Genomic DNA, 27,396 nt, shown 5'->3' on the forward strand with positions numbered 1-27,396 from the left:
CAGAAAATTAAATCTTCTATCATTTGGTGAAAGTTATTTTGTTTGTTGTATATTTTGTTCATTTTCGATTTCTCGCCTGTTAACTATACTACCATTTTGCTAACTAATTCGGATGAATTGACGTCTTGTCCGTTCCCCGAATGAAAAGTGTCCAGTTTGTCCAAGTGTGAATGACCTCATTTGAGTGAACGCGATATTTGTCTCTTTCGCTGTCCGGGATGACTGCAGAATGATTATAAAGCACAGATTGTGATATTACCTCAACAGAACAATGATATCCCTATATGGTACCTTTAATACCCAGATATCCTCTGCCAGAGTATAGCGGATACGATACTAATCAAAAAGTAATTAACTCAGTAAATCTTAAAATAGTATAATTTCTTATTAGAAAAAAAAATTAACAAAAAGGCTGGAATATGAATTAGCTAGAATCCAAAGAATAAGAAATTGATAAATGATTTTTTTTTTATCCATGTTTTAAAAGATTTTATCTCGAAAATCCTCCCTGTCCTCAAAATTTGATTTCAACTTAAATTTTTATTATTATTATTATTATTATTATTATTATTATTATTATTATTATTATTATTATTATTATTATTATTATTATTATTGCTGGTAAAACCAGTTTATCTTTTTTCTGCGCATGTGTGTGTGTGTTTTTTCTATAAAATTTTGGAAAAAAATTTTAAAAAACGGAAGAAAAAAACTGGACTGGTTTTACTCGTTCATATCCTTTACCTCCCTCCCAAATGGAAAATAATTTAATAGAAAAAAGAATACATATGTATATACATACATACATACATATATATATATATATATATATATATATATATATATATATATATATATATATATATATATATATATATATATATATCACTTCTTTGTCTATTAAATTTTCTTACTTAGAGAATAATTAGTTGTAATGTTCGAGCGTCTCATTTTTTTAATGAATTTTACAAAATAGAGAATCCCAAAAATTTTTTTAAAAAAATCTCCAATGTTCTTTATTGAGACTTCTATCTTAGGCAAGTATTTCCAGCAACCTTGTTGTTGATAAATTTGTTAATATATTTGTTATAGTCTATTATTATTATTATTATTACTATTAAGTGTGTGACCTCTGGTTAGGTCATGGCTGATAATGGGGGGAATTTGGGGTGGGGGGAGGGATGACTGGTGAGATTCTCATAACCTTTTTATCTCTATCTCTATCATTCACAACAAAAAAAAAAAAAAGAAAAAAACTGGCAGTGGTCTTAATAATAAATGCGATAATGACAATTTTAAACCAATAATGACAATAATGGTAATGATAACAATAATAATAATGATACTATTAAACATAGAAAGAGTCTCCAAGTAGATTTGTTAACTTTTTTAAATCTTGAAATGTTTTATTCAGCAAAAAAAAAAAGAAATTTTAAAGATTAAAAAAAAAAAAAACTTATTCTTAAAACTCCACAGAAATATTATTCTCTTTTTATCTTTTAAATAATAATAACAATAATAATTAAAAAAAAGTAAAAAAAAAAAATATAAACTCAAGTTCCCCCAAATTAAACCTTACAGATCTCCCTCTGGTTGTCGAGAGGTGATAAGTTGATAAAAAAAAAACCAAGGGAGGTAAGTAGGTGTCATGTTGATCACCTCAGCCTGATGAGGTTTTCTTATGTTTTTCCTGAGCACTTTGAAACATTTCTGCAGCATGTTGTATAAATTTGTTCCAAGCTCTGAAAGTGTTGTCAATAAAATTATTCTTTGTGTGTAGATTCTTAGGGTTGCAATAAAGACACATTGTCAGTAGGTTGAACTGTTTTTGACTTTTTAATACAAAATATCTATGTTTCTGAATTTGTTTTAGATGAGGATTGGTTAATTGTATTATCTGGATTCATCAGACTGCTGTTCTCATCTTGAGTGTCATTTTCACAACTTTTCGGTCAGTGTAACCTTTTACCTTCTCCAGGTGTATCTTGTCGAACTCGGAAATGTTTGTGTCAAACTCGGGGATTTGGATGGAATTTCGAACGGAACCCTTTATTTACTTCACGAAGGTAGTATGCTCTTGTTCCGTCAGCCATGACTGGGTAGAAGTCCTAAGTAATTCACAATTGTATTTTCTCGGTCACCCACACTGAGATTTGAACCTTCAATCTTCGGGAGAATATCATTTTTACAATTGATTTTTTCAAGTACTCTAAACACATTTTCAAGTTTGACAAGATATACCTGAAGAAGGTTGGAGGTTACTTTCAAAAGTACTTACTAAAGAATCTAAATAATACAAAATTTGCTTGTTGTGTCGAATTTACCCTATGTGGATTGAACCAGTTTCCTGTGAAGGAGGAAGTGTCAAAGGAATATTAAATTCTCAGGTGGTTCCCAGTCGCCTGTAAAAATATGTGTATATTGTTACTGTATATATATATGTTCTTTTTTTATTTTGTTTTTGTTTTTTTACTATTGGAGTCACTGTTGGATATCTGAGCCATGTCCACCTGCGAAAACAAAATAATTATCAGATGTACCAAAAAGTTATTTTAATATGAATTATGAAGATTTTGTTTAAAACCTAAGCCGTGTATACCTTGAAATCATTTTGGCAAAAGCGCGCACCTTCAATAACAATAAAATAATTATCAAATGTATCAAAAGGCCATTTGAATAAGGATTATAAATCTGTCAAGCACCTGCATGAAGAAGCGACAAACTTGATCAATTGTCAGAAAAAAAGTTAAAAGTATGATTTTTGGAATTTCATTTTCGGCAAAAGATTACACAGGTGTAATCAAAGTCAGTTCAATCCAGTAAAACGACAATAGCCGGATAAAACGCCCTTGGTGTGTGGTTACAGTAACAATACCATCCCAAAAGGGGCGTTTCAGGTGGTCACAAATGGTTATATAATAACAACCGAAAAGGATATCGTTGTTGGTAGGTAATTTTAGCCCGAGAAAAATCAACCCATGTCGAATTCCAATGTGTGCATCTCGTTCCTAACATCCAACTATCCATAACTGTCATTGACAACAAAGATATATTGTTATATTTTTATATATCAGTCTGTTGTCATTCTTTTAAACACAGTAGAAACAAGGGATGGGACGATTCCAGTATTTTTACCGATTTCAATACAATTACCGATTCCATATTAAATTTCCGATTCCGATACAATTACCGATTCTGATTTCGATTCTTTCTAGATCTCTACATATTGAACTATAAAGTTGTTATTTTTCACGATTACCGTAAAAACACATGTTAAATGTGCAGATATTTTCTTAAACGTAAGGATACACTTGTGAGGGGTGATCTATCGATTTTAGTCGAAAATCAACAGATATTAACTATCAGCAGTAGAATATTTTTCTTTAAAAAGAAAATCAAATAAAAAAGCCAATTAAAAGAATTGTTGTTGTTGGCATCGGAAAACAGGCACAAATTTTTCTGATGCCAATACTGATTCCGATACCCCCAAAATTTCCGATTTTTTCGATTCTGATTCTGATTGATTGATCTAACACTAGTAGAAACGCAAGTCACCACTAATCAGTATTATTGAGTAGATGCAGGCAGTGGCACACATGACCAAACCACCTGAGATATCGAACACATACAACATCTAAAATCCTATGAATACCCTCTTTTCTGATCATGGCATGGTTATTATGCCCTTGTAAAATCAAGTTTTTAAGGTTGACATCTCACTGCCTTCAAAGATGGCAAAAGCTAATACAGGCTAAAAAGACCTTGCCCCAAATAAGGATTAATGAAACGGAAATAATTTCCAGCCAAAAAATGAGGAGCACTATGGGAGTATGAATATTGATAAATGGTAAGAACTGTGTGTGTGACCACTTATCTATACTATTATATAAAAGGAACATTGCCTGTGTGTGTGTGTGTGTGTGTGTGTGTGTGTGTGTGTGTGTGTGTGTGTGTGTGTGTGCGTGTGTGTGTGTGTGAATTCGTTCCCTATGGACTCGAAATGGCTGGGCCAATTTTTATGAAATTTCACACAAAGGTACTTTATATACCTGGCGGTGTTCTTTGATAGGTTTTGTATCGGAATGTCTTCAATAAGCATCGATAATCAAAAAAGTCTGATGAAAGAAGGAACAGGCGATTTTGATCGAAGTTAACACCTTATACAGCCTAACATCACAAGTGCATTGCAAAATATATTTGAGTGCGTTTAGGAGGTTCTCAGTGATGATTGCTGTCTTCATTGCTGATTTCGAAGTTCTTACTCACCAGATCAGCTCGGACAGCCACTCTCGACCTGTTATCGCCAACTTGTAAAGATTTGTGCTACTGTTCTATTTGCAGAATTTATAATTCCTCCCTTTTCTTCAGGAAACGTGTTTTCAAAAAAAAAAATAATTAATTAATTAATTAATAATTAAATATAATAAAATAAAAATAATGGTGTATAATGGTTAAATATAATAAAATAAATAAAATGGTGATTCATTTATTGGGTCGTTTAATCTAACCAAATTAATTTTGTAAAAAATATTTAACACTTTAACTTAAAGTTAAACTTTAACAACACTATCATAAATATGGGATGGAGTTTTAAATAACTAAAGTTAAAATACATAACGAAAACTTTCGAGTGCGACGCTGGTTATAATTGTGGTCATGTATTTCAACTGATTTTGAACATTTCCTTGCCCGGTCAGTTACAATAACTCGCAAGCCTCCTTGTTGTTGACAGGCGGCCATTTGATTCTTTTTCTTGACTCCATGCCTAAAGGAGGAGAAAAGCTTGGAGTGTCTTGACACTGTGATGTGACTCCTGACCCTCCTCCTCTGTTGTTTTACGAGGTCTTGCACCTGCACATTGCTTCTGCCTCTCTCCCTCCAGGCATTTCATCCAGCTTTGGTGAATTCTTAAGCCTCGCTGGTTTTTGCACAACTTCTCACAAATGCATTCTTTCGTGTGTGGTTGAGCATTTCCATTCGTTGTTGAAGAATCTTTCCTGATTAGGATCTCTTTCACCTCCCCCTGCTGGGGATACCTGTGGGGGGATATATTAGATCTTAATTGATTATAAACAGAATATACATCGCAAAATACATTCAAATGCATTTAGGTGGCCCTCGGTGATGATTGCTGCCTTCATTGCTGATTTCGGGGTTCTTAGCCACCCCCGACCTGTTATCCGATCCTTTTGAGAAGTTTTATTACCACACAAGCCGAAAGGCCCGACATATAAAATCAACAGTAGTTTCTTTGATATGACAGGGGCGCGTTTGAAATGAATGTTTCTGCTTAAAGCACAGTTTCACAATGACACATGACTTTTTCATTTTAAAGTTAAATTCAAGCCATTATCACAGCACAAGCAGTTAGACCAGGCATATAAAATCAACAGTAGGTTCTTTGATATAACAGGGACGCGTTCGAAATGAACGTTTCTGTCTAGAGCACAGTTGAACCATGGTACTTGACTTTTGCATTTTAAACTTTAATTCCAATCAATATATAAAAATAGTTTTATAAAATCAACAGCAGGTTCTCTACAGAACAATGTAGACTACAATGTATTGTGAACTAAGTCACTGAAAGATGTGAACAACAGGTTTAGATAGAAAGAATATATTGTGCAAGAAAGTGAATACAAAGAAAGGTTGTCAGTATTGACCACCTGTCGAGTTAGACAGTCTGTAAACTTGCGTTGGATTGCGATATTTCCTCACGAGAGTATTAGCCTTGTCGTTTATATAATGGTTAGAAGAGTCCATTATGAGAGAATGGGTAAGTCCCCAATACAATCACTTATAGGGTGATTTACACATTGTCTAATGTCGATTGCAAATGCATCTACTGTCTTGATTGGGCTGAATATGTGACCACTTGACGGTAGCTTCTGATGAAGACTTTACCTAGCTGAATGCTACTATTACATATTCTGACAAGGTAATGCTACAGTTTTGTACATTAATCAATAGATTTGTCAATGGTAAAAGTCCTTATGCACATAAGAGCCAACAGGTTGAATTGGCTTCTTCTGAAGGAGGATGTATCTAGGGAATATAAAATTCACAAGCGATCCCCAGTGGCATGAATATCCTTGTTAGGGAGAGATGAAGACTTTAAGTTTTTGCTGTGTCGATGTCTTCCTACATACAGGGTCTGGTATTCCCAAATTAGTCACCCATCTGGTACTGACCAAGCTTAATGTTGCTTAACATCGGTGATCTAACAAGAATCGGTGTCTAAATGTGATTATACACAGTGTGAGAGAAAACTACAGTATATTTATATTGTTATTCATATATGTTCTTAGTTTGTTTTCTTTTATTTTCTTGCTGGTTTTTGCTATTGTGTAACTATCATTCAGAGTAGCAGTTGTCCATTGTCTTCATCTCACATTGTATTTGGATCCTCAAGAGCATGTAATCTGCTGCCTATCTGAACGGATAATAAACAGTTGCATTAGGCATTCATCATTAATTCTCTGCAGAGAAGTAAAGATCATTAATTCTCTGCAGAGAATTAATGATCTTTACTTCAAGACGAGGAAGAACTGTAGCTTAAAATTGAACTCTTGATAAAAAGCGAGCAAGACATCTTTTATAAAAATATTTATTTTCTCACTGCATTTTAAAAAACAATAAAACTCAAAACATTGGCTTCTGGCAAGCGTGTCTAATTTAAGTGACCATCACTAATAGACTGCTTTTTTTTGTCGCAATAAAACAAAAAGAAAGATTAAAAAAAATATAAAAGAAAGAACAAACAACTTATTCACTGATCCCACATCTCAGCCCGTCACTGGCAGCTACTATTACTCGCTGTCAAATCACATTTGATTTGACCTTTGGCTTTTTGGTACTAAATAACCTTAGTTATTTTAAGAACAAGTTCTTATTCCTCGGCCTTATTATTAAGACAACACAGATTTGATATAACAAGGTTTCAGTGGATAAAGTTTGATCAAAGACTACACAAAAAGAACACCTCTAATCGCCTTGTGCCACACTATTGGGTTCACCACTCATCAAATCTAAAAGCCACTGGATGATTAGGATTAAGAAAACAGGAATCATTGCCACTAGAAAGATGAAAAACATTAACATAGATCAATAATATGAACTGTGTTTGATTTATTGGGAGGTCGGCAATAAGAATTTGTTTACATTTGTTTACATTTGAAGACTATTAATTTTTAATCAACCAGGAAGTAGTCCTGTGATAATGTGTTCTACTGGTAGGAAGCCTTTGCAAAGGAGCTTTTTCCATGGAAATCTTCCCAATGCTGGGCACATGGAGAGAGAAAGGAAAGTCTTTTTTTATTGTGGTAGCAATACGAGTTCTTACTATGAATGTCTTACTGTCTTACAAATATTGACGCTAAGTGTGTGTGAAATTGTGTGGCACCTTCCCGGATGTGGCAGTTACCCCATTTTGGGACACCTTTGACTTTTATATAGGTAGAGGAATGCACCTGAAGTAAGGTACTTTCTTGAATTGGCTTCCTCTGAAGAAGGAAGTATCTAGGGAATATAAAAATTCACATGCTATCCTCAGTGGCATGAATATCCTTGCTAGGGGGAGATGAAGACTTTAGGTTTTTGCTGTGTCGATGTCCTCCTACATACAGGGTCTGGTATTCCCAAATTGGTCACCCATCTGATATTGACCAAGCTTAATGTTGCTTAACTTCGGTGATCTAACGTGATTATGCACATGGTGGGAGAAAACTACTGTATATTTATATTATTGTTCATATATGTTCTGTTTTGTTTTCTTTTATTTTCTTGCTGTTTTTTTTTTTTTGCCATTGTGTAATTATTAATTGAACCATTAATAATTCCAACATTCACCAAAATACTTTAAAAAAATTTTTTAAAAATGAAAATCGGAAATATTTTTATCCTAAAAATTATGTAAAAATATAGATTACATGACTAAAGTTATATGAATTATTATTTTAGAATGTTCAGAATTTATTAAAACCTTTATAATGTTCTGTCAGTTACGTATAGTTTAAATTATGGGGGGGGAGGAATCAGTAATGTACCTTTGCAAAGAAGTTTTGTTAAAATACTAACATCAAGTGCCTTACACATTTAACCCTTTCAAATGTGTATTGTTTAGAATGCACTACAGAATTCTTGAAAACATCTCCATATGAGGGCTGTTCCAAAAGTAATGCCTCGTATATTTTTTATTCCACCCGAATGGATTAAAATGGATTTTAAATTGGATTGGTACGATGACTGAGCTTATGCATTAATGACTTGAAAGTTCCATCACTCTGATGCAGATGTTGACATTGATGAAATTGACTCTAAAAAACAAAAAAAAAATTCGTCATTGAATTCCTGGTAAAAGTGCATTTAGAATGAATGGTGGTGACTATGTGGAAAAATAAATTCTGGAGCACAAAATCGTACAACTCCCGTTTTCATAGCTCTTCGACTTTTTATGTAAAAAAAATAGGAGGCTTTACTTTTGGAACAACTCTTGTACTATCCAATTATTTTGGGCCGTTATCATGTCATTATACAGAAACCATTGTAAAATCAGACGTGTTTGGAGCTCATGTCTCACTGCCATGAAAGAATGGCAGGGCCAACACAGACTAAAAAGATCTTGAGGCCTGAACGAAAGTGCCTAGGTGTAAGGATCAGCAGTAACATCCTAAATCTTCCCCAACTAACACAAGGGTGATGGCACGTTTAAAACCACTGCTAGTATTCAACATGTCATCCACCTAGCGAAGGTACTTTTAACATCAAGTGAGGTGACATCCACAGGCCATGCTCTGTTGATATTGGTGGCTATTTGAGAAGCATTATGACTGAGTTTGTACTTATGCAAAAAAGTATACATGTTTTTTTCATCTTCCTTATTAAAAGGTTTATAGTACCTATCCCAAACCAAAATTTGAGTTACATTATATCTAAAACCTTTTTATGTGGACATGTAATTGCAAAACATAGAAATAACCAAATTTATTTTGGTAAATCTTTACCGTTGAAATTAGAAAAGTTGCCTTCTTGAGTTGCATTGTTGCAAAAGTCATATTTCACAATGCATTACTAAAAATTCAGGCTTCAAACAAGTGAAAAATATCCACGAATTGAATGTTACCCTGGATCCATTTTTCATAGCAGTAGAGCAACAAAACTTGGCTCAGTTGTTAGTCTTTTCTCTACATAGGAACAACGCAGAGTTCTGCATTTCTCCGATCGTTGAATGCAGCTTTCAAGGCCGTTTTTGCAGAACACCTAAGTAGCATTAAAATGTTACCATCCGTTTGTCCCTATTCAACTACAGAGCAGAGGTCATTTTTTAAAAGATTCAACCATTGTCTAGGATGTGTGCATGTTCGTTTTACCCACAGGTCGAGAATAGAGTGTCGTGTCATCAGCAAATATATCCATCTCGGGTTCAATTTATCCTCCAACCACAACGTGACATTGGAAATCAAGGCAGCATCATCAAACGCTTTCCTTTCAAAAACAACTTCATGGCTGGGAAGATGTGAAAGTCAGAGTATGCAAGGTAACCAGAATAGGAGGAATAGAGGAAGATTTCATTGCCACACATTCATGCTTCTGATCTGGCAACATGCGCGTTGCAAGAGGAGGATACATTTGCTGATCTTGCGTCCAGATTTTAATAGTTTCTTTTAATTTCCTCAAAAGTAAAGCATAATAGGCTCCTCTAATTGTAGTATTTTTGAATGCTTTGAGTATAACCTTGCCAGCAGAGAGCTGCATCTTTGCCTTCTTTGAATGTAGTGAATCCAAGTACTTCCAATGCATCGATGACGCTTTTCTATCTGAATCATAGTGCATGATCCATGTTTCATCCTGTGTAATGAGTCTTTAGAAAAAATTGAACTCATATTCTTGACACATCTCCAAATTCGTTGTCAAGCACTCAATGCGATCCCGCTTCCAAAAAGGTTCCAGTGAGCTGAGAATTCATGTCAGACACTTTATGCATGTACAAATGGTTATTAGTGGTAGTTTCTACAGACTCTGTACTAATCCTGAACTATCTGGCGAATAGTCATACATCGATCTACTAAAATAGCAGCCTCAAGTTGACTGTTATATGCCTCATCGAGCGTTTTACAAGGTCATATGATGAGGCATCATTACCATCCATTTTTTTCATTTCTTCGAAAGTCTCCTGTGGTGTGCATCTTTTCAAATACAAAAAATGGATCACTGCACGGCACTCAATAGGCTCCATTTCATACTTGTGTTGTCTTGCAGGAGAAGGATACCTTTGCTGATATTGCCCTGCCTCTTAATTTCAATAGTTTCTCTTAATTTCCCCAAAATTGAAGCATAATAAGGTCTTGTAAATGTAGTATCCTTTTGCGTGTAAAATTTTCAACTAGATTAGACAACTGGAAATGAGTCAGGGGCATTACTTATTGAACGCCCCTTGTATCTTGTTGGAAATGAAAATGAATCATAATGGAAGAAATAATTATTAAATTAAACCACCCTAATCATTGAGCAAAATGCCATTACTCTTTGGGTAAAAAAAAAAAAAAAACGTGCAAAAATGGCATTGAAATGTAAGTTAAACTGTTCATATAGGTTTTATTTAAAAAGCTAACACATTGAATCGCCTTAATATGATTCAAAGAACATTACAGATAAAACTAGATTTTCCTTTAAATAAAAAAATCAGATTATGTAAAAACAGCGTAATTTGATAATAAGACAAACATTTCTTTATTATTATTTTTTTTACTTTTATTCAAATAAGGCACATTGTCGCTGAGACATAACGGGCTACTGTGGATTAGGTTTCTACTCATAGTGGCATCATAAGTGGGTAGTTGGACAGCAAGATGTTTGTTCACATTACATTTAAATTTCTGCATGTCAGTACAGTCAAGAGGAGGCCCCCCCAGAGCAGCAAGCTTATTGGAACACATTTCATTTGTAACATTACACACGTGTTAACATATAGACACCGTTGCAATGTAACAAAGACAAGAAAAAAAAAACTCAACTCCTTTTTTTTTCAGTTGAAATAACTGACATTTATTTACAGGTACTTTCCAGAATGATGCTTTGTCTCTTGTTCAAATGTCTTCTCGTACTCTAATATGCTTAACAAGACTCTGCCGTGTCAAACAATTACTACTCTGTCTTTGTCCGACCATGTTTAGGATGCTTTTTTCCTATCAGTCTCGGCCCACGCATGTAACATGTTTATCTCTCCTCTTCTCTAACATGGTCATCAGTCTGCGCTCACGTTCTCCCTTTTATGATCTTTTTCTTTCCTTCCTCACCGTGAGGTCACCTTGCACAAGCTTGGTTATTTGCATACAGCTACCATACGTGCATCCATGCTTTGTTACACACTGAAGTACTTGTGTAATACACACAGGGTTGTAACATTGCAGAAATAGAACAGGTTCAGGGGCGTGCTAGACAGTATGGGATTAGAGATCAGAGATTCTTTTTTGAATTCTGTCTAAGAAGAAAAGATTAATGATTGGTACACCATCCCAGATATAATAAAAATGCTCCATACATGCACAAATAATGGGTTTTTACAGATAAAGGATACTGGCAGATGTGAGAAGTTTTCTAGCATGATAGAGGGAGCCCACATTCCTTGCAGCAATCTTGGCAATGTCTTCTAAGTTTTTGTTCCATTTCATGTTTACCTGTGAATCTTAGACTGAGGAGTTTGAATGGACTCTCTAGTAGGTTGCTATCAGTCATGTTATCCGGGGGGGGGGGAGGTGAAAAGATTTCTTATAATTGTTGAAGGAAAGGAGTTTTGTCTTATTAGCATTAAATGTTATCATTCATTTATCATCCCATTCAACTACAGAGTGGAGGTCATATTTTAAAGGATTCGGCCATTGCCTAAGATGTGTGCACGTTCATTTTACCCACATGTCGAAAATAGAGTGTCGTGTCATCAGCATTTATATCCATCTCGGGTTCAATCTCAGACAGAGTGTTTATGAAAATTAAGAACCATAAAGAACTAAGGATCAAGTACACCCGTTTTCATGGCATGTGGTTTGGATGTACGTCTATCAAGGACAACCTAGATCTTTTAGAAAGGATCTGATTATGTTTATTTGCTCAGTAATACCACACTAATTAATTTTAATGAGAAGACTTTTATGCCAGACCTTGTCAAAGGTTTTGGCTATATAGAGCACTACCACCCTACCTTCAGTGTATGGTATATGCGTTCAGAGATGACTGACAGGATATAGTAGAACGTATATATTTTACTTATTTATTTGCGAACTGTTATCCTGATCTTCATAGTTGTTGTTTAACAACGTTTCACAGGAATCCAAAAAGAAAATAATATTTAATTCCATTCGGTATGGACCTGATGATAGGAGACCAGATAAGAATGAAAACTTGGATTTATAAGACCCAAAAATCCAACCTTGATCGCCCTTCGGGGCCCGTGGAGCAATGGATAGAGGCGGTGAATCTCTACGGTTCCAGGTGAGCATTGTCTGAAGATAACGGTTTCAATCCTACCCAATGCAGGCCCGAAGATTAGTTGGCCAACAACAACAACTATGGAAGGCAGTAATTACTGAGGATGCAGTTAAGAAACTCAGCATTCCTATCCCGTCGCAGTTAATCACCTGAAGAAGGCCAGAGGATGAGTTGGCCGAAATGTGGCAAAACAGCAACAACTATGAAGTTGAGGGTAACAGTCTGCAAATAAATAAATAAAATATATAATAGAACGTACTTGTCTAAATCTATATTGATAGTCTGAAAGAAGGTTAGTATTAATTAACTTGGTGGTTGGCTATTGCTCGATGAAATGAATCGTTCAAAGATTTTTGTGAAGAGCGAGAGAAGACAGACGGGTCGATAATTTTCATTCACTAAAGTTTTCAACTTGGATCTTTTTTGTGAAACACAAGATAAAACCCTATATTAAGTCCACTATAGTGCCGAATGGCATTTTTCTTGAAGATGGACTACCTTTAAGATGGACAGAAGCAAACAAAATCATGTACATAAAATTCTGAAATACGCCAACATTTTTTTCAGGTAAAAAAAAAATTGACCCTCACCGAAAATAGTAACGTTACTTGGAGCAGCCTGGAAAAAAAAAATTATTAAATGACATGCGAGAAATAATTGTACGAGCCTTCACCAACTCGTGAACATCTTTACACATATCAACAAGATTAAGGTAAACCAACGCACATACACAATGCCACGCTTCCAAATACTCGCATAAAAGCCTTATTCATCTCGTGCACACATGCTTACACACTAGCAAAGAGAAAAGAATTATTACTCACTCACATATACTAACAAAAACAAGGTAAACCAACGCACATGCACAAACAATGCCACATTACCAAATACTCACATATGTATATTAAATACAAATGCATATTCACACTATAAACATATTGACTAAGTAACTACTAACCCAACTTTATTCACCAGACATGTTTGCATAAATGAAAGTAAAAAAAAAAAACTATTATATTTTCATCTCTTGTATAAAAATATTTTGTTATAAAATTTCGTTTTTCTCAAGTCGTCGTGTAAAAAACTCTATTTATGTGTTAGTTAGCACTTGCTAACTGGTGACCCTTCTATACTTTTAATACTTCATTTATTTGCATTTTCATACACATACTCTTATACATGTTTCATTCTATTCCTTACTGAAACACAGCTTTTATGCCCAATTTATATTAATTGTTGGTATGATTCCTGGCAATACTCAAAGAAGTTATCGTCTCTAAAAATGGTTCTACCAAGGCCAGGGACCGTGTCACAAGACTACCCACTTCACAGTTGTAATAAAGAAAAACACCACAGAAAGCTTATATAAAAAAATATGTATTTCATAAATGAAGGGTTGGTTTCATTTTTGACCATTTTACTTGATTGAATAACAAATAACAGGTCGTTCTATTTTTTCTTTTTGTTGGGTTTCTTCTGCGATCTGAAAAAAAAAAAAGAAAGGAAAAATATGATTCAAACAAAATATTAGGCATCAAACATTTTTATATATTTCTAACATTTAACGCTTTAAAATATCTAATAGCTTGACTGGTCTACAACATGGTCGTCATCAAATCTGATGTCAACAAATACTTGCCATAAAACATCCTTATCAGTAACGCAGTCCTCTCGTAATATTTTTCCCCCAATTTCAACTTACAATCTATCCATCTCTTTAACTCCATATCCTCAAATGGTCTTTAACCTTTATAAGTGGTGTCTTATTAGCTAAGCATCCTCTACTGGACTCACAGTGCTTTTGTGGCCAGAACGGAGAGTTTGTATCGAATGTATTGAATTCATTTTTGAAGCAAGTGGTAATGAGTTTCTTACTTCTGTGCAGAGTTTTTTTTCTGTTATCAGTGAACACTGCGAGATATTTCGAGCTGCATTTGTTGGATAGTAGAGGTGAAATAAGGCAGTGTTGTCTCTCCTCTACATTAACAATGGTTGGATCGGTTTTGTAGCTACATCTGGCCATAGCAACTGTTGAATGTCCCATTCTTGTTCCTAAGCAGTTAAACATCCTCGTAGTAAACACTCACTTGGAGTACATTGTTTCTCGTTCACACTTACAACATCCCTAAGAACCTGCACTAATTCAGTGAACTCAGAGATACTTACAATCATTGTCTACAACTATGTCTGCAGATCTGGTCACATGACCCATACAGAATTAAAAATGTAAAGTAATGCTGATTAACCAATCGGAACACTTTTGATGTGATTAACTGAAACAAGTTTTTAGCAGACAGAGTGTAAACACAACAAAATGCTCAAGGAATGCAGTGAATTTATCAAATGACATACTAACATAACTACTTCAGTATGCTAGAAACAACATAGCTAGATGTACATCCACACATGTCCAATAAGCATTAAAGAAAATGTTATACACCTTTACAACATAAAAAATATTTAAATCTCAATTCTGTTTTGTTTCTCTTTTACACTTACAACATCCCTAAAAAGCTGCACTAATTCAGTGAACGCATTTGCTTATTTGTGTTGCGTGAGCCTTTTTTTTATTCCATGGGATTGGGAATTCCTAAAATTTGTATTATTCAGACTACTGCTCTTATTTTGGATGTTATTCACATGTTTCAAGTGATATAATCTCTGACCTTCATCAGGTGCATCTTGTTGAACTCTAGAATGTACTAAGAATTGAATCTTAATAGACTCTCACTTGGATTACATAAAAGGTTCAGTTTGAAATTTCATACAAATTTCCAGAGTTCAATGAGGTGCACTTGAAAATTAGAAGTTACATCTGAAACAATGTGAGAAAAATATTCAAGATGAGCATAGTAATCTGAATAATTCAAATACAAATTATCAACACTCACCTCAAAATTTCATAGAATTGTTGCAACATTTATCAATGGAGCTGTAGCATTTACAGTTTTGTCAGTGCTGTATTTTCTAATCAATATAGTATAGATATTGTTAATGACATTTTTCAATGACAGTGTGCCAGCATTTTTTTTTTAATGTATTGTTATCTACAAAACCATAATTTGCATCATCTCATTCAAAGCAGTTATTTTTTTGGCATATTTTTCCATCAAATTCCATTTTCCTTTTAGCATATGTCTCAAAAGTCAAAACCAGTAGACTTGAAGACTTATTTGGATTCCATATTTGAGTAACATATGCATGCATACACATTTTAATTTTTCTTTGCATGTTTTTGCATGCAAGTGATTATGAGTTTTTCACGTTTTTGCAGAGTTTTTTCTATTAATCAGTGAACTCTGCGAGATATTTCAAGCTGCATCTGTTGGGTAGCAGAGGAGAAACAAGACAGTATTGATCCCCACTTTATATTCACAAATGGTTGGATCAGTTTTGTATCTCATCTAGCCATAACAGCTTTTGATAGTCCCATACCTGTTCTTAGGCAGTTAAACATCCTTCACTGGACCCTCGGTACTTCTGTAGCCAGAAGGGAGCGCTTCAGAAGAGAAGATTCAAATATTAGTAAAAAGAAAACCATTCTTTTGCCCTCTAGCCCACACCTGCAGCCTGATCTCTTCCTGAGATGTTGTTTGGGGTTAAACATGGCTGAGAAAGCTTCTTCTCGATTTCTGTCGTTGAACAATTGGTTTACATCTATGAATGAGATGGAGTTCATCACTCGTCTTTAATCTATCCTCAGCTGGCAACTCCCAGTTTCACATCTGCACATTTTAATGACTTACCCCTGCGCACTGGTACATTATCTGCAATAACTCTGCAAACTTCATTAATTTTGTTGTTGCATAATTTATATGGTACTCTGTACAAATGATATACTATAAACAATCAAATTGATTGAATTGCTTTTTAAAAGATAATGGTTAGAAAAGAAAAACTCAATCAAATGAATAGATTCAAAACAAGTTATAGAATCATTCAATTTTTAAAAATTGTCGTAAAATAATTTAGAAGAAAAGGAATCTACATAATAAAATTTGTAAACAATTTTATTAAATTAATGTAATGACCAAAAGAAACCATAATTAATTAAACTTCACAAAAATCAAATTTTGGAAAAAAGAAAAAAAAAAAACGGACCAGCATTCCACAGCTGTTTTAAAACATATATTTTGTATTTTGAGAAAAAGAAAAAAAAACGGACCAGCATGCAACAAATGTTTTAAAACATATATTTTGTATTTTGAGAAAAAGAAAAAAAAAACGGACCAGCATGCAACAAATGTTTTAAAATATATATTTATGATTTTATATCTATTTCATCATTACCACTTGTGCACATGTATATTATCTGCAATAACTCTGCAATATTCATAAAAATGATATTCTTGCTGGGTCTATACCAATTTTTGCTAAGTAATGGTCCATAGATCACTAATGGTCATTTGCAGTGAAATAGAAACATTTAAACTTTTGGATTTGCTGTAAAGTAATTTAGAAGGAAATGAATCTATATAATAAAATTTGTAGACAATTTTATTAAATTAATGTAATGAATTAACGAAACCATAAGTTCTATGCATGATCATCGAAATCTGCAAGGCTTTTCACACTGCACTTGTTGGGTAGTAAAGGGCTGACATTAGAGTTTGGACAACAGAATATTCTCATCTTTGTTTTGACTCTCGAGTATCCGACACAGTTAAATACTCAATTGAGAACCACATCACTCTATATAAAAACGTATAACATATTAACGCATATATACCCGAGAATCAAAACCATGAAAAGAATATTCTGTCGTCGTAGTCCTAGTAATCATGTACCACATAGTCCTCTTCTCTCATCCGCAGATGATTTGGTTGGGTTTTTTTTTAACCTGATCCGGGTAAAGCAGCTTTTGAACATTACATTTCTGTTCTAAGGTGGTTGGGCACCCTTCACTGAACCCATGGTGTTTCTGAGACAGGAGAGAGGACTTTAGAAGGAAGGATTCCATATCAGTAGAAAGAAAGAATTCTCTACCCCTCTGATTCACTACTTCAGTCTGATCTCTTCCTGTGATGTTTTACTTTTGGCAGCTGCATAACTCTCACATCCCTTATTTTATCCTTTAGTCCTCACATTCCATGAGCGAGGTTTCTGATAAAGGGGGAAGAATTGCTGTTGGGTCAGAATCTATTCCACCTGATACTTATCGGTGGCAAGTTTTTGACCGTAAAGTATATATTTTTTTTATTTTAGTTCCTTAGATCAAGTGACTTAACGCCTTTTCTTGAGTGATTTCTGTAAAAAAAAAAAAAAAAAAAAAAAAAAGCTTCTCTTCGGCTTCAATTGTTTGCCCATTGTTTCACATCCATGAAAGAGGTGGCGTTCATCACTAGTAGCCTTTATGATCTCTCCTCGTCTGGTAACATTCCGTTTCACATCTGCAGATCTGGGATTAAGGTAGACACATAGACCTTGTGATCTCCATCAAGTAATGCCTACTGTTACCTGCAAATTCTACCAAACATTTTCAAGCCATTTCCAAAAGATGTCCAGAAACTAAACGAATGCTAGTAGCTTACTGGAAATCAAGACAGCATTACTTTTAGTAAAGGATTTTGATTGGACTGTTTTTTAAACCCTTCCCATAAAAGCTACTAACAAACAAGGTAAATTATGGAAACTAATCAATTGTGTTTATGGTTTAAATGATGCCTTTTACAGTTAGGCTGCACCGTATTTAAGTATGACCGAGCTGTATTTACTTTCCATGTGGATGATTTATACTGGATAAATACAAAATACTTTGCGATTTAGGTGGATGGGCCCTTTGTTCAGAACTGATTAAGTTTTGGGATATCTTGGTCAAAAACACAAAACTTTAGTTGATTGTAGATATTCGCTATTATTTTTATTTTTTATTATTATTATTATTTTTATTAATTTATTTTTTTAGGAGGTCAATATTTTAGCCAACTAAGCCCCGTATGTAAAAAGTTTTATTAAGATCGAAATTTTGACAGTGTTTTAATTTTCGATTTTTACAAATTTGATGCCTGAATCCGCTGAGTTTTGATAACGGTAAACACCAAGCAAAAAATTTCAACCTGATTCAGATAAATAGTTTTTGAGTTATTAACGTTTTCATGGCATAACTTCCGGAATACGTCATACAATATGAAGATGTAAGACTTTGGCCCATCCTTCTCAGGAGGAGGTATATATATATATATATATATATATATATTTTTAGCATTGTTATATAATTTGAAGGTTTGATTAAATTTACTTTACTTTTAATTTTTAAATATTTCGTGTTGATATTAATACCTTTAGTAGTTTTTAAACATTTGCTTATGCATTAAAAAAAAAAAAAATTACCCGATTCTCTGTATTATAAATCTTATCTGAACTGCCAAGTTTTAATGATATATATATATTTTTTTTTAATTCACTTTTTTTAAATCTTGAAATAGATTATGTAGGTAAAGTACAAAACAGTTAAATGCCGAGAACGTGTTAACAAAAAAACAAACAAGAAAATAAGTAATTACAAAGGAATCACCACTTATCAAGGCCCAGAGGCCACTCGAGGATAAGAGTTAAAGAGTATACAGTGGTCAAAAGGGCAATATCATAGTAATCGTTAGACGTGTAAATTTAGTAAATTGGATTAATTAAGGGGAACAGCTCATCAAGAACTTGTTTACATTGGACTTGAAGACGGCCATATTGCAGTCAGCTGGAAAGCAGGTAAACGGAAGAGAGTTCCATAGGTTCAGTTCTTAGAAAGAAGCTTTGTTCAAGAAATCTACGTTTAGGTTTAGGCACAGATAAAGAGTGGGGGAAATTATTGATAATGTTTACAGCCAAGCGAGTGTTTCTCATGAATGTTTGGTGAGGAGGGACCATAGATTGGAGCTCAGACGAGCACTTGCCATGAAAATAACAATAAAACAGAGACAGGCTTGCAACATCTCTTCTATGAGAAAGCAGTTGCAGGAAAGAGAAAAGGGCATCCCCCACTAGGCTACGAAGCCTATTCTGAACTTTGTCCAGGCAGTATAAGGTCTTCCTAGCAACTCCTGGCCAGATGTGACAGCAGTACTCCATTTTTGGAGTACCTGGCTCTTATATAGGTAGAGAATTGCATCAGCAGTGAGATATCTTCTGGATCGATAGAAGGATCGCATCATTTTTCCAGCGACCTTGGCAACGGATTTGATGTATGTGTTCCATTTCAGATCAGGAGTAAAGGTCAAGCCCAGAAGCTTGTCAAAAGATAGAGCCTCCCCAAGACGAGAGCCATTCATTTCAATTGATGCCAGATGGGGATCAGAACGTTAAATTCCCCACCAGCCCATATATTTTTAAAGTGTGGAAACTGTTCGTGAGATTTTTTATTTCAGAATTTGATTTTCTTAAGCTTGCTTATCAACACACAAAAAATTAAAAAAAAAAAAACATGGCAGCAGAATTTTTTTAGGTGATCGCATAACTTTGGTGATTATGTGTCGTTTTATTTTAACTATCTTTTCAACATAAAGTTAATTGAAGTTCAGCGATTTTATTTTGACAAAGAAACAGGTCGGTCTCTAAATGGGAGTGGGAGTTAAGTGGGGTGTCAAAAATAAAGCAGATGTTAAGTGACCCACTGGAAAATCTCAACCACCATTTTTTCTCTTTGTCTGTCAATAAGTCAACTTAATGGAATCAAATTCTGAAAAAAGAAAATTCCACATTTTAAAAGTATACAGGTCGGTAGAGAATTTAGTTCGACTACATTTACTGTAAAAAAAATTTCTTATTTTTATCTTTAGTTTACGAGTTCTCAACTGTTAACTATTCTGAACTTTTATCATACTGTGCATAGGTTTTATTGAAATGTGGCTTGTGAGTAAATGACTTACTTGGAATCATCAGGCCAGCAAACGTAGTATGAAAATTCAAATGGTCTGGTTAATCGTTGCTCAAGACGAAGCATTTCTAGTTCGAGCCTTGCTGACATTAACGTTTTGCGGTTGTCTGATACTTCCGTTTCCATATGTGCAGCTATATCCTGGAAAAGAAACAAAGAAATATAAATTTAGGTAACAATGGCACAGTTAGAACTGACAAAGGTGATCAAGTAAAAAAAAAAAATCCTACATGGGGAAAATAGAAATGAAAATCTCACAATACGTTTATCAAAATCTATGATACAAGGCATAAGGGAAAAAGATAGGTGCCGAGCTTGGTCTGGGTCGCAGAATGTGATATTTTGGTAAGAATTTTTTTTGTTGTTTTTTTTACGAAGGGGTCACCACATATCGAAATCATGAGACCACTCTAGGATAAGGGTTAATGAATGGAATTGTGTTGCCAAATGGAGAAGTTATGAAAGAAATAGAAGAAACAAGGTGAAAGTATTTAGGAGTGCTGGAAAGTGTAGGCATCATGAACAGAGAAGATAAAAGAGAAAGTCAGGAAGGAGTATCTTAGACGAGTAATACTAATTGCAAAGTCGAAATTTTGTGGAGGAAACCTGATGAAAGCGGTGTAACGAAGCCGGGCGACACCGGATAACCTTGCTTCCTAGGTTGAGGGTGAGTGGGGTGGAGCTGGGCGAGAGGTCTCAGTCCCATCTCGTGAGAAACCAACGAATTGTCATCGGTTGACAAGTAAATTATTGGAGTTCAAAAGGGCCAGACTAAAGATAAGCCAGATGTCGGGTTGGCGAGGAAAACACAGGGAGGTCTGGGAAGGGTCGACAAGTAAAGTCGGCGATCCGAGTGTAATGGTAACATGATTCACTTAAATCAACAAGTTGGAGGTGATAATAGAGAAAGACCGAACCCGAAAACAATTGAATTAGTCATTCTAATTTTAAGGGAACAAATTGGTTAATTGCCTAGAGAGATAACTGATTCTTGGAATTGAATCGAGAGGGGGTCGGTTGGGAAGGAGAGAGAGAGAGAGAGAGAAAGAATTATGATTACCCGTCGAATAGAGAGATTGGGTCGACTACAGAAGGAAGGGGAGGATGACGTTTAATAAAACCACTGCGGAGATAGACGGGAGAAGAGAATCGGACAGTCTGTCGAACAGACCAGTTGGGAAGCCACGCACGCCGCCAGCCTCTTCTAATTGAGACGAAGAGAACTAACAAAGACTGACTTAGAGTTTTTGTTTGAATACACTGTGGGGGTTGCATTCCAAGCCTGATGAACGTATAAGGGACGAGCCGAGCCTTAATGTATACCGAATCACTAAATGAACAGCCTAAACTATCCTCATCGTTGTTGATTGTTTCCATTTATACTTGTGAAGACTGCCTTCGATTTCAGCATAACCAAACTTGACTTTCCAGCCGTCGCAGAATAGAGAGAGAAACGGCCACCGACGAGGAGACGATCACGACAGAAATTACCAAGAATTCACGATTGGGCATTACAACACTAGACGGCCAGATACCAACGTCCAATTCGGAGAGACTCCACAAATAGAGAGAGGGAGAGAGACGGATGCTTGTGCGGGGTCCGAGGCTCGAAGGAGCGAAAATATAGCCAACCGTCCTTAGGGTTAGTGCGCGTCGTTTTCCACCGTGCGCGCGCGACCCCTACAAGGGAGAAAGGGTTATAGCGGTGAATGCATGGACAGTCAGTGTTTTCAGGTACAGTGGAGGAATTTTAGAATGGTCTGACAAGGAGTTGCATGCTATGGATATCAAAACAAGAAACGTTTAAGCAATGTTTCGTATATTCCACATTAGAAGCAGCGTAGCTAGGTTGTATCAGAAGAGGAAAGACGGTGGGAAAGGATTGATAAGTGTAAAAGATTGTGTTAGAGCTGAGAAGACGTCGTTGAAGGTGTATGTAGTCAGAAGTGAGGAATGGATGCTCAAGGTTGTGGCCAATGCAAGTGAAAGTATGTGAGACCGAGGCTGAGTATGTGAAACATATGGACAGAGAAAGGGCAGGATGTAGCAGATGGTACTAAGAATAAGTTATTGTGACAGTAGTGTAGTAATCGTAATAAAACATGTTTAAAAAGCTTGTCAGGTTAAAAAGAAATTTTCATATACATTTATAAGTAAAAAGTTAAAGCTAACCCTAACCCGAAATCTTCTAAATTCAGGCCTGGGTTAATTTATTATACTCGTCTGTTTAGTTATGTTGAATATTAATTGGTCTCCCGAAAAAAGGAGGGTGGACCTGTAAATTCACCCTTCTCCATTTGTCCATTTGTTTGTCCGCACTTTTCTCAATAACTACGCCTTGGAATTTTCTGAAATTTTGCACAAACATTAACCATGATATGAGTAAAAAGTAACAGAACGAATTTTCCAGGAAAACTCCGGTTTTCCCCCTAGGGGTGCCTTTCGGGTTAAAATGGCTAAAATTGACACTTTTGTGCTTATTAAAAAACATTGATGCCTTGGATTTTTATAAAACTTTCGGGAAAGTTGTAATTAACTAATTTCTATATAATTTTGTTTGTCTATACTTCACAATAACTCTTGGGTGTGCCCCAGGGGCTCTTTTAGGGCTAATAAAAACACTCCAGTTTTGGGATTATTCTACCATATTTGTCCAAAACTTTCTATTTAACAGTTTTGCATGGTGTTTAACTCAAAGTTAAATTCTTGGGGACTTTTGAGCTAAATGGGGGGGGGGGGAATGATGGACTTTGTCATTTCTTTTTGTTTGCATGGTGCAGAACTCAAATTTACATATGTTAAGGTCTAAAACTTCACCGTTTGTTCATTTTCACCAGGATTTGATGTCCCCTCGAGATTTTTTCGGCTAAATGGGGAGGGGAATGCTGAACTTAATCTTTTTTTTTTTTTTTTACATGGTGTTCACCACTTATCAAGGCCCGGAAGCTACTCAGGGATAAGGGTTATTGTAAGTACAGTACGTTAGTGTGGAGATTTAATGAAGTGTTTACTTAAGAGGGCGGTTCATTAGGAATTTGTTAACATTGGACTTAAAGACATCCAAGTTGTAGTCAAGTGGGAAGCAGGCTGACGGAACAGAGTCATTCACTCATGGGGGACCATGCATGTTTCACTTGTTCTTTTGGTGATTCCTTTGTGATATATTTAGAAACTTAGTTTGCTCAGCCTCTTTCTTGAATTTGTACACCTGCCACGAGTCTCTTTCTCTTAGACGGGGTCCAAAAGAGTCTCAAATGTAATAGCTTCTGCACGATCAGACAAATTCCAATCTTTATCTTTCACAAGTCTCTAACTCTTAAAGTCCAAAAATCTAATAGGTCCCACACTATCTGACAAACTCTAACCTCTGTCCCATCGTGGCAATGTTGCATCCCTGTGTCTGTTTTGCAATTACTTTAATAGAATGTGCTTTAATGAACCGTTGTGGTTTAATCTTGAAAGAAGTATGAAAAGGCTTGAAAACAATGAAATTAAATACAGAAACGTATATTGGTTGAGTGTGACTCAGCTCAACTGGAAAGGCAAAGTAAGGTTACGACCCACTCCCACTGAGTCTCAGCTCCAGAATACTCGATAGCAGAAACTGGTTACTGGAAGTGATATCAGGAATAGTCGATTGCCAGAATCTGTAGGGGTGCCACCCCAACATGAACTTATAGCACTTGTGTCCCTTCGATGTACATACTTCTGACTAACCCAAAAAGCAGCAAAATTCCGTCCTGTCACTGTTGAGATCCCTAGATGTCAAAAACCCTTCTACTCTAATAGTTTCTTCAATTGAAATTGGAATTCCTTTTCTGTTTCCTATTTCTCTTACTATGCTGATATGCAAAAGTTTAAATGTAATGTGAACAGACGCTTCACTACTCAACTCCCCACAGTCCCCTGTTAAACATGATCCCAAATAATAGTGCCTTACGTCCAAATGACAATATGCTTTGTTTAAGGGTGAAAAAAGATTTCTTTAAAAAAGAAAAAGTCCTCTCACGCAATGTTCTGGCCATTCCAGACATTGGTTCCAACCTCGTAATGGTGACGATAGAAATGGTCTATAAATCGATCTACATTTTTAGAAGTGAAACAAAGGTGTTTGAAGAAGCTGTACGAGCCTTTTTCAAGTCTCACACAAAAACACACATTCACATTTCAAGCTATGTCATATACATACGCGCACACAAACATACGTGCCCACGTCCACACATGTACACACATTCACGTTCGCGTACATACACTCACATTCACGTGTATAGACACACACGCTAACGCACACATATGTACTCACACACGCGCACACGAACGCACACATGGACGACATCACTTCCGCTTTCTAAGGAATTATACACATGCGCAAATGACCACCGGAAACGAGTATAAAACAAAGAGACAAGCTGTTTCTAATCTTTTTATGACCAACTCTCGACCAGAGAGGTTCGGCTAACCAGCCGCCTCCCAAAAGGGAGGCGCACGCTCACACGCGTACCTCACACTACTTTACTATTATGTGGGACCACGAGCTAACAGACCGTATGTACACATTCCCACTCTTTCTCTCTCTATCTACTACTGGTCCCTGAGAACACCACCGCGTAGTTGATTGCTAACATTGCATACAGCTTAACCTCTATCCTCGTTTTTGTCTACACGCTGGACTATCATTCTCAATTTCCACTACAACACTCATTTCTCTTCTCACACGCGAACAAACGATAGTGACCCGAACTTGAGATGAAAACACATTTCCTTTTCTTGCTACAACACCAGTCGTGCAACGAACATTGGTTACATACGCGCGGACATGAACACATGTTATAACTAAAACGTTCATTCTTTCAACAGCAAATAAACGACGTTTATCTTATCCATCAATTGAGTCTTTGTTTCCTTCAATTCCAGTCGTTTCATTATTCTTTTGTAACGGGATTAGGGTATTATACTCTGGTCCGTTACAAAGCGTTACCAACATGTCTGACGAACTAAAAACATTCTGTCTCGTTTTCTTCACACATTTCACCGATACAAGCACAAGGTGTAAGATCGACATATTGGGATTAATCAGTAGGGTCGGTGATGATGGATGGATTCGACGCATTCCACTCAGAGCACTCCTTCTTACCTTGACAGAGTATAAAACCGACTACACAATCTAGTTGGAAATGATCTTTTCTTTACCATACAGCCACTTTCACACAGGAGACTTTTCTCTACTTTATTGTTATGTTAATATTTGCCTCCGCCGCCCCTACAACTGAAATACATTCACAGCAAGAACTCACCTAGCTACAACCACAGCAAAGAATGTTTCTTTCTCTCTTTCTTTCTACCAAAAACAAAACAAAACTTCCATAAACAAAGTTTTTTTTTTCTAGAAAATCCTATCTGATTGCTTTCCAACCGACTACAACATGGATGTTTTCAAGACTAATCTAAACAAACATTTTTTGATCCGTCCTCTTCGATAATCAACTAAGCTTCCACCCATTCTACTAATTGTTTCCTATTGTCATGTCATGGCATTCATCATGAAACTGAAAATCTCTTTCTCCCTTATCCATGAGTGGCTTCCAGGTCTTGATAAGCATTGACCCACCAATAAAAAAAAAAATCGCGAATTTAGCCTTCCTACACTCTTTATGCTGGGATGTCGTGGATGCAGCGGAGGAAAGAAATGATGTCCATTAATAATCTACATCATTTCAGCTTGCTTAAATGGAATTTTCGTAATGTTTGATGATCCGTCAATTTTTCCGAGAAACAATGAGTAAATGTTTGCATTAAACAGTTATTTCGTCTTCATGGATGATGAGAAGAGAAAATAAAAGTGACCTGATGGCAGTATCGATTAGGTGATCGATAGAACTGGACAACAGAAACAGGAGCTTTTACTGGCCGATGCAAATTAAAATAGAGGAAATAGAGAAAGAGAGAGAGAGAGGAGGGGAAGAATGGATCCGGCAATGAGAATGTCAAAACGAAAAGAGTAAAAAAGGAATTTAATGAAAAGAAGTAAAAGGGGGTAAAATATCATCATCATCATCATCATCATCATCATCTTCTTCTTCTTCTTCTTCTTCTTCTTCTTCTTCTCCTCCTTCTCTATTGGTTTAACGTTCGTTTTACATGCTGGCATGAGTTGGACAGCTTTAAGAAATTGACTTCCAGTTTGTAGAATTGTTAACGTCACACAATTATGCACGTAGACCCAACACGTTGTAGACAAAAGGAACGTAAGGCAAGTAATAAATCGACTCCTATTTTTGCAACAACGACATTTATTTCCTCATTCTCCTGCCACACATGACTTCTCGTTATGGCTGTGACGTCACTCACATTCTAACGTGATCTCTCCTTTTGATAGACTTTTTCTTTTTCCTCAGTATTTGCATATAGCTGCAATATGTGCATCTGCGATCTGTTTGAGAATATATCAGAGAAAAAAGTGAAGAAAAATTAAAAAATGGGGTAAATATCAATCATCACCCTGTCTACTCGAACGGTGAGCACCAATGATTATGTAGTGATATTCAATGATTGAGCGCCGATGATTATGTAGTGATATTCAATGATTGAGTGCCGATGATTATGTAGTGATATCCAAAGATTGAGCACTGGTGATTATGTAATGATATCCAATGATTGAGCACTGGTGATTATGTAATGATATCCAATGAGTGAGCGCTAATGATTATGTAGTGATATCCAATGAGTGAGCGCTAATGATTATGTAGTGATATCCAATGATTGAGTCCTGATGATTATGTAGTGATATCCAATGATTGAGCACTGATGATTATGTAGTGATATCCAATGATTGGGCGCTGATGATTATGTAGTGATATCCAATGAGTGAGCGCTAATGATTATGTAGTGATATCCAATGATTGAGTCCTGATGATAATGTAGTGATATACAATGATTGAGCACTGATGATTATGTAGTGATATCCAATGATTGGGCACTGATGATTATGTAGTGATATCCAATGAGTGAGCGCTAATGATTATGTAGTGATATCCAATGATTGAGCA

General features: G+C 35.6%; 1 protein-coding gene across 5 annotated transcripts in view; it reads right to left on the reverse strand.

The window, feature by feature from the left end:
- Positions 1-13,843: 13,843 nt before the first annotated feature.
- The window catches only part of LOC145286152 (uncharacterized), a 484,368-nt gene continuing 470,815 nt past the window's right edge, over positions 13,844-27,396 (reverse strand). For 4 of the 5 annotated variants that reach the window (XM_080134898.1, XM_080134897.1, XM_080134895.1 and 1 more), the window contains 2 exons: positions 20,343-20,503; positions 13,844-13,966 (listed from right to left, as the gene is read on the reverse strand). In XM_080134898.1, coding sequence (XP_079991024.1) covers positions 13,933-13,966; positions 20,343-20,503 — 195 coding nt within the window. In that variant the 3' untranslated portion in view covers positions 13,844-13,932. The remainder of the gene's footprint in view (positions 13,967-20,342; positions 20,504-27,396) is intronic. The other variant, XM_080134896.1, reaches the window with a different exon arrangement.

This window comes from Euprymna scolopes, chromosome 10 (assembly GCF_053919585.1).
Source record: "Euprymna scolopes isolate OS-2025 chromosome 10, ASM5391958v1, whole genome shotgun sequence".
In the NCBI taxonomy this organism is placed as follows: domain Eukaryota; kingdom Metazoa; phylum Mollusca; class Cephalopoda; order Sepiida; family Sepiolidae; genus Euprymna; species Euprymna scolopes.